This window comes from Bidens hawaiensis, unplaced genomic scaffold (genome assembly GCF_021521415.1).
Source record: "Bidens hawaiensis isolate Kalapana, Puna unplaced genomic scaffold, B.hawaiensis_p1.1 tig00010302_1, whole genome shotgun sequence".
NCBI lineage: Eukaryota > Viridiplantae > Streptophyta > Magnoliopsida > Asterales > Asteraceae > Bidens > Bidens hawaiensis.
Window position 1 is genome coordinate 409,366 of NW_027491781.1, and position 9,138 is coordinate 418,503.

Below are 9,138 nucleotides of genomic sequence, written 5' to 3' on the forward strand. Positions count from 1 at the left end.
GAAGGTGGCTGGGTGAGACACTGGTGGCGGCGGGGGTTGTGGTTTTGGGGCGGTGGGCGGTGAAATGATGGATATGGTGTTCGCCGGAAACCTGCAAGTCGCCGGAAAACTCAAATTCATATGTGAAGCTCGGTGAAATGATGGATATGGTGTTCTGAAAGACGAGATATCCTAAAAACTCATTGTATTCAGTTTATTTTGTGTGGTTTGATCAATAATAATCGAAGAGGAGTGGTTGTACTTGTTTGTTCTAGTCAAATCGGACGACAAAACTACATATTTTCTCTAACTCAAACATGTTTAACTTTGAAGTCGAAATATGTCGACTAATACCTTCCCAAATTGTATGGCGTACCTTTTTTTTGCTAGTAAGGTCTTATCGTGTCTAAACAAGCGCCAAATTCGCCTGAACGACGCACAGGACCTCCAAAGACAGCTAAATGACTGACTATATGTCAACACACCACGATACAAAATCCAAATTAAACACACCACCAAGTTCATTATTGCATTATAAACATATACTAGCAAGTTCTAAGTCTCAAAGTTCATACCATTCCATAATAACAAAACCATCCACACTCATTACTCCACATAAAACTTTTATTACTCATGTCCATAATATTAAACCTCCTTTACCACACCAAATCTTTACTACCATTTAGATACGCGATATCAACAACGGGACAGACGCGGGGGCGTCCTCACCACCCATAGCCGGGTGGAGAATATCAAGCTCACCATACCCTTGAACGCGCACTCTGCAGTCCTCTGTAGCCATCTGACCGGTGTGGTACGCACCATGTACTGAACCAGGGTAGTCAGCACTTGTTGCTTCCCCTGCAAAGAATAAGTTATCTACAGGGATCCTTAGCTTTTCATACAGATCATGGGGTTTTCCTACTGCATCGTAGCTATATGACCCGAGTGAGTTCACATCACTACCCCAACGAGAAACGAGATGTTGAATCTGCATTTAAAAAAAAGTCATATTAAGAATTTGTGGTCTACCAGAGCTAATTAGGGTTGTGCAAGAAACCGAAAAAACCGATCCGAAACCAAAAAATCTAAACAGAAACAAAGACTGACGGTTTGGTTTTATTTTTTATAAAAACCGAAAACACCGAACCGAATTTCTATACTTTTGTTTTTTATTTGAAATAATCTATAAGAATTTAATAAATATGTAACTCAAATATTTCTGGCCAAATGTATAATAATCAATTAGTTACCAAATAACAAAACTATTTACACCTAAATTCATTATTTTTGGCGAACTTTTTTTTTTGGCCTAAATTTTTCAAGCTCAAATGCATAAACCGAACCGTACTGAAACCAGAACGAAAACTGAAAAAGAGAATATAATGCATACAGCATCCTAAATTATTCTCAGTCAAATCCAAAAAAAAAATTAATCATGTAAAACTTAAGATAACGGTACTTTAAAGTTTATATAAAGTATAGGAACTTGATCCAAAAAATCGACCTGTTTTTTTTATTTTATAAATTTAAAGACTTAATCATGTAAAACATGACATACTTGTTATACATAAAGTCATTATCTTTTTCCTTTTAGAAAACCGAATTTTTAAATATGATTAGTATAATGTAAGTAAGCGACAGGAAAGAGAGATTACCGGGGTAGAAGCATCAGGAAGAATCTTTTTTAGATGTACAAAGGCAAAATTAGCAGCGGCTTCATCTGATAACTTCTCAATGTCTTTCGCCAGCTGTCCTGCAGGCATATAAACTAACAAAGGGTGACCTGTCGCCTTGTGAAGATTAAGAAAGTAACTACATCCATAAGAAGTCTCTGAAACTACTCCTAAAAACTCAACATTTGGCCAAAAAACTCGGTCAAAATGCAATATTATTTTGTTCTCAATTCCCACTCCAAGGTCAGCGATGGCTTGTTCTTTCCACTGGGGCAGTCTTGGTTCAAATTTTATTAAATTTGACTTTAAAACGCCAAGTGGTACCGCAATAATGGCGGCGTCAGCAAAAAATGTGGTCCCGTTTACAATAGTTACCTTCACGCCGTTTTTACGCCTGTTAATCTTTGTAACCCTTTGTGAATAGGACAAAAAAGATGTAAGTTAAAGGTCACAAAACAACTTAGTAAAAAGATTCTTTTTAAATAAAAGCGCCAATTTGATCACTTTCCACACAAACAGATCGATTTAGGTTGTGTTCCATCTAAAATTGGTCAGATAAAAAAAATTAAGATGAAAGTCGCCAAGTGTGTAACTTGGAATAGCATACAACCTTCTATTGGTCTGTAAACGAATTGAACCGGTTGGTGAATCGTTTGGTGGGGAAGTTCGTATATGTCCTTTTCTTTAATAAACGGATGAACATGAACAATTTTGTTCATTTATGTTAATCAGTTTGTGAGTGTTCATTTAAGTTCATACATTTAATTTTGTTTATGTTCGTTCATTTATTATCGTCAGTTTACGCCTGTTTAAGTTCGTCTATATAGTCATTCAAATTTTTTAGGCTCATTACAATTTAGTCTTGGTTTATGGAATTAAAATATCACCCACTAAAAGTTAGTATAGTTTTATTATTTTTTAACCCCGGCGGATTGTTTTTCACGTTCTTTTTAGTTTTGTGTTTGAGCAGTTACGTTCTTTCATCTATGTTAAGAAAACAAATGAACGAACATAAACGAGCACGTTCATTTCTTAACGAACACGAACAAGACAACCCCGTTCGTTTAAGTGTCTGTGCTCAATCGTTTGTTAGTTAAAGTTAAACAAACAAACACCACGTCACCACCATGCCCTATTTGTGTTTGTTGTTCCATTCGTTTACATACCCGATAACATTACGTCTTACCTGTGACCTAATCGGATGTCGAGGCCTTTGGCAAGTGTGTGTATAACCGGACTATAACCCCGCACCATAAGCCCATGCCCACCGGGAAGCAATTCTTCCTGCTCAATTAAAATAACACGATAACATATTTTATAAAAATAAAGATTTGCTTATGATAAAAATAAATAAATAAATAAACATGCCTTGTCCCAGCATTGAAGAGATATGGTTTCAGCATCTGCAGCAAACCAACCTTCCATTCTACACAAGTACCACTGTAACACCTTATAAGGAAGCCCCTCCAGCCTATAACAAATTGTAAATATATACATAAATAATGAAACCTAATTATTTAACTCTAAAGACACTAAAGACAATAAAATAAATAAACATACCTTAGTTTTGGGTTTCTTTCTAACACAATTGATATTGCTTGCAGTATAGACATGTCTTCAGTGATTCCTTCCCGCACTTTATTAGTCTGCAAACATGAAGAAAACAATAATGAACAAAATATATAAAAAAAAGAAAGGTAAAACTGAAATTACATATAAAATAACTTCTTTTTTTCATTTTTCTTCTGAAGAAAATAAACCATAGAGATAGAGAGAGAGACTGCATACCTCTTCCAATATGGCCTCGAATGTTTTTCCAACCTGTGAGACTAATTCTTGAGGGACTTGATTTCCATCCATATCAAACAAAGCATAGCTGAAGAACATTAAAGATTATTAAACGATACATCAACAAACAACAAAATTATGAACTTGATAATTTATTAATTAAAAAACTTGTGAAGGTCTTTCACAGCATTTGAATTAGTTAATTCAGGGAAATGGGGGGGGGTAAGTTGTAACAAGCGTGCTATTTTGCTTCTGTAATGCTTAAAAAAACACGATTGCTGTATACTATCATACGATCAAACTTTAAACAGACTTAACAACAGACACTAAATATCAAAAAAATGAACTCTGTTACCTCTCCAAATCATGGTCATATAACACTGAGTTGTCACCACTGGTCCGGTATAAAGGCAGTCCAAGTCTTCCAATAACTGGTGCCAAAGGATTTTCATTACCAACCCCATGCAACCTGCAAAATTTAACATCAATATAAAATTATTTAACAATTCTGAATATGGTATTATGTATATTGCAAATAGTGGAGTGTATGAAGCCTTTTCTCACCATGATGCACCTAAGTCCACAGGAAAACCAAACGAGTAATCCGTACAAACTCGACCACCAATTCTGTTACGCGATTCAAGTACAGTAACCTGAAGAATCATCAATAAAAATAGATGGTTAATTTTATTATAAATGTGACACTACATAATATTAACATCAGAATAACTGAAGAAGATATGTTATTTTGAAGTTTAGAGTACCTGAAATGAAGCATCATGAAGTGCACGAGCAGCAGATATGCCAGCAAAGCCACTACCAATCACAATAACAGATGGGGAAGCTGAACGCCTTGATGCAACGTTTGAATAGCAGATTGCTATATTAAGGAATAACAAACAGAATTAGAATGCAGGCAGTGGAATTGCTATAAAGATTGACAAACTCCTAAATATTACCGAGTGTCACATATAAGTTCGATAACAAGTCATTAGACAAACACAATACATTTGTATTTTTCTAAGTTGGCCAGTTAGGTAGGCCAAAAAAATTAGGTCCAATACAGATACATCACAAATATATAGGATCATGTGAGAACTACTTTGAAATTGAGAACTTTGAGAACCATTTTAGACCACAAAAACCCAAAAATTAAAAAAAAAATCATAAAACATAAAAAACGCAAAAATGAAAAAAGTAAAAAAATCAAAATTCTTATTTATCATCCCGGTTTCATAAAAAAAACGTCTCGGTTTAGCTAAATTATACGCATATGTATAATATGTGCATTTTTTTTATACACATATGTACACTTTAAGGTAAATGATAATGTACATATGTGTAAATTACGTAACTAGAGACTAAATGAAATTATACACATGTGTATAATACGAAGTTTTTTTATATATATGAAACCGGAATAAAATATAAGAATTTTGGTTTTTTTTACTTTTTTAAAATTTTTGTTTTTTTTTGTTTTATAATTTTTTGAAGTATTTTTTTAAGGTTTTTTTTGTGGCTAAAAATGATTATCAAAGTTCTCAATTTCCAAAGGGTTCTCTTAGGATCCTTACCTTATATATATGTTCCTACTGCACGCATATATATGCGTGTATTTATAATTTTGTATAAACATAAGATATACGGATGCAAAAGAAATTACAATATTTTTCTTTCTTCAACATTTTCTCCTCAAATAACATAAATGAGTGCTAAAAACCACATGATAAGAAACAATAATATTCATTTGCACAGCAGTTGCAATCATTATATACATATATAAGTACATACAGGTGGTGGCAGTAGAATCCAATCATACAACAATAATTAATCTTGCAGAAAGATCAGCACACAAAACATACAGCCCAAATGGCACATGTAGAACCCACGCCACATGCATATAATCATATAATAATATGTGAAAAACTAGTTATTGTGGGAACCACAAAACATTAATTCCCATATGCATGAATGTATAGAAAACACACCGACAATCATTACCGAACACTAAAAAAGTCTTTTATAAAGTTAATTCATTTTAGAGTATTCACAGTAGGTTCCACATTTCGTATCTAAAATTACAAGAAAAAACACTGCCTTTTCTCTCTAGAGACTCCTTTTCAATTAAATAATAACTTTTTATATCTTTATCATTACTTTTTCTCTCTCCTCCACTCACAACCGCTTAAAAAAATAATGGGGTGAACGGTGTCTTCCAAAATATACAGATGAACGGTAACAGTTTATCTCTCCATCACTCTCAACCACTTCCTATAATACGCAAAACCTATTCACAAATATATGCAGAACCTGCTAGAATGCTCACATGACAGAAACAATGATATTACATCAGCTACACCGATTCTCAATTCGATCCACAGGAACACTAAATTATTATCCCAAAAAATCAAACAACTTCATATCAGTTTCAAATAAAATAAAAACACTACTATAATCTTAACTATAATCTTAACTCTGATCTTAATTCTCACATACAACAATCAATCAAACACTATAATCAAAATTACAAAAAACCCTAAAAACTAGAGCAAAAGCAGGACAGAATTAGTACTAAAATCAAAATAAAGGAAAAATTAGTGCCAATTTAGAGCAAAATAAGTGCAAAAATCAAAACTAAAGAAAAATTAGTGCAAAGTCAAAATTAAGGAAAATTTAGTACATAATTAAGACAAAATAAGCGCAAAATCAAAATTAAGGAAAATTTAGTACATAATTAAGACAAAATTAGTGCAAAATTAGGAAAAATTAGTGCAAAATTTAGGGTAAATTAATACAAAATTAGAGCAAGATCAGGACACATTAATACAAAATCAGTGCAAAATTAGAGCAAAATCAGGGAAAATTAATACAAAATCAGTGCAAGATTGGAGCAAAATCAGGGCAAATTAAATGCAAAATCAGTGCAAAAGTAGTACAAAATTAAGGCAAGTTAATACAAAACTAAAGCAAACTTAGTACAAAATCAGTGCAAAATTAGTACAAAATTAGTGCAAAATATATTAGTACAAAATTAGTGCAAAATTAAAACAAAAATTAGTACAAAATTAGGACAAATTAATACAAAATTAGGGCAAAATCAGTGCAAAATTAGTACAAAATTAAGGCAATATTAAAGCAAAAATTAGTACAAAATTAGGACAATTTAATACAAAATCAGTGCAAACAAAAATGCAAGATTAATACAAAATTAAGGCAAAATGAAGAGTGGTTTAAGCAACTACCTTGTTTCAATTGGCGATTACGCTTGTCTCCACCTGAATCCATATCAACCCAAACAATAATAACCAATTAAGCCGACTACTTCTATAATCCAAAGGTTTATTAAATTGAAAATTGGAAGAAGCAGGTGTTAATTGCGGCAAGTGATGAACAACGAACAGAAGCAAACAAGTAATAAAATGGTTTGAATTTGACGAATTAGACCCCAGATTCACCGACCAGCTCATGCGTATTGCAAAATCACTCAAAAACCCTAGGTGAAATGGGTATGATCCGAAACTGAAATTGACGGTCGGAATCTACGATTCGGGTCGGGTAGATGAAAACCCAGGAAGATCTTGCGATGAAATTGATTAATTTGATTTGGTTTTGGAATTGGGGATTTATTTAGGGTTTGGTGTGTGTGTGTGATGAAGAGATCAATTGATACACGTTGTTACTCTGGTTCTTTTATAGAAGAAGAAGAATGAATAATATTAAGGAGTTTGTGTGGTGGCATTTGTTAGGTTTTCGTCGTTGTCGTCGTCATACTCATTATATCCCATCAATAGCAAAGCTATGATAGGGTCTGAGGAGGATAAGATGTAGACAGCCTTACCTCTACCCCATAGGGACGGAGAGGCTCCGTTGAGACCCCTGGCTCGATAGTAGTTTTACATCATGCCTTGGATATAAGGAACATAGCACTCAATCATCGGGACACTGACTGATTGGTGCATGTACCCTTGTCTTACGGCTATCAACGCCACCACATGATGTCTGATTAACCTTCCGCCACTTTTAACGTTATTTTCACGAGATTAGTAAAATAACGTCAAAATTAGTGCAATTTCACTTTTGCCCACCCGAAGATTCACACATATATACATTATATGCACATACTGCAAACAGGACATGATTTGTTAGGTTTTTGTAAAGTAGGTATATGTTGGGTGTTATTATTATCATTATTATTATTATTATGAATAGATTATGTATAAAGTATTATTAGTAGGTCCATTTTCTCTTTGGGGCTTGGGGCTAATATAATATATGGTCTATAATCTTTGTGGATTATAATTATGTATGTATAGGTTGTAAATAAAATATCTATAGCTAGACAAATAATAATAAGATATTTTCTTTTTAAATTACGTCTTTATTGTGTGTTAGAGCATCCATATTTAATACATCAAAAATTGTGAGTGTAGTTTTTATAATGTTGTGAGTGACGAACAGAGAAATGTATTGATTTTTTGTATATTTGAAAAGTTAAAGTTCACACCCTGTAATTTTTTTTATATAATTTGGAAGTGGTTGTGAATGAATGAAATTAAAAATGTTAATGATAAAGATATAAAAAAATATTATTTAGTTAAAAGAAGAGAGAAAATAGTGCTATTTAGTGTAACTTTGGATTTGAAGATAAATGATTTAATGTGAATATTCTTAGGTTACGGTCTTTTCTAATTTTGAAGAGCCATGTTATCATAATTTTGTCAAACTATGTTAATTTAATTGGGTTGGTGTTGACTTTTAAGTTTAGTTTGGGCGTTTAAGGAAAATCATACGGTGGGAAATAATCATATTTTTAATGATGAGTTTTGAGCTCAAATCGTATTCAAGATCAACTTTCTATTGGTCTTTGAATAGTCATTGTGAAGATGGAATTTGGTCTAACCATTTTGGGAATTTTTAAAATGAGAGTTATTTTTGGAATGTCTATCGTCGCATGGGTCATTTTGAAATAAATTTTGAATAAGACACAAAAGCTTCAATTTTTATTTTTATTGTTGTGTATAACTTGTTAAGTTATTTGTAAGGTCGATTTGTTTACGGTTGATAAACCATTTATTACAAACATGACGGCTGGTTTACAACTTGATTATTAAAAGGGTTATTAAACAAGATTTGTTTAATTAATTGTGTCTATTAGATATATATTGTCTTTTGAATTTTGAATTGTATTAGTAGTGAGTAAAATTATGAGATTTATTGTCCTTATATAAATATCGATATAAATCAGTTTTGAGTAAGATTTTATGATTAATTAATAACAATTAAGAGTTAATCAAATCGTTCGTTCTTCTTTTCTGATTACTGATTCATCGTTCAACTATTATTTTATACTCAACAAATAAACTCCCATGATTATTAGAATCAAACATCTATAAAACGGATGGATCAAAACCTATAAAGCCATTTTACATAACCCAAATTATAACTCGTTGATGACCAAAATTTTACCTCGACTTGTGTTAGTAGTGGAGTAGAATTTGGAGATATCTAGTTCTTATAGATTCTAGACGTAAATCAGTTTTAAGTTTTTTTTTTCTAATTAATAACTATTAAGAATTAGCTAAATCTTTTGTTCTTATTTTTTGATTATTGATTCATGCTTGAATTGTCACTCCTATATATTTATACTTAGTAGAGAAGATGGTTCATTATTCGGGTCAAGTTAGTATATAGAGGG

At 32.3% G+C, this 9,138-nt stretch overlaps 1 protein-coding gene across 1 annotated transcript; it reads right to left on the reverse strand.

Annotated features, from left to right (window-relative positions):
• Positions 1-522: 522 nt before the first annotated feature.
• Positions 523-7,132, reverse strand: LOC143534766 (polyamine oxidase 2-like). The gene is made up of 10 exons (XM_077029179.1): positions 6,686-7,132; positions 4,208-4,323; positions 4,008-4,096; positions 3,799-3,912; positions 3,444-3,531; positions 3,216-3,301; positions 3,024-3,126; positions 2,842-2,939; positions 1,638-2,067; positions 523-970 (listed from the first exon to the last, which is right to left on the reverse strand). The coding sequence occupies exons 1-10, from the start codon at positions 6,726-6,728 to the stop codon at positions 662-664; spliced, it is 1,476 nt and encodes a 491-aa protein (XP_076885294.1). The 5' UTR covers positions 6,729-7,132; the 3' UTR covers positions 523-661.
• Between the last annotated feature and the right edge of the window lie 2,006 nt (positions 7,133-9,138).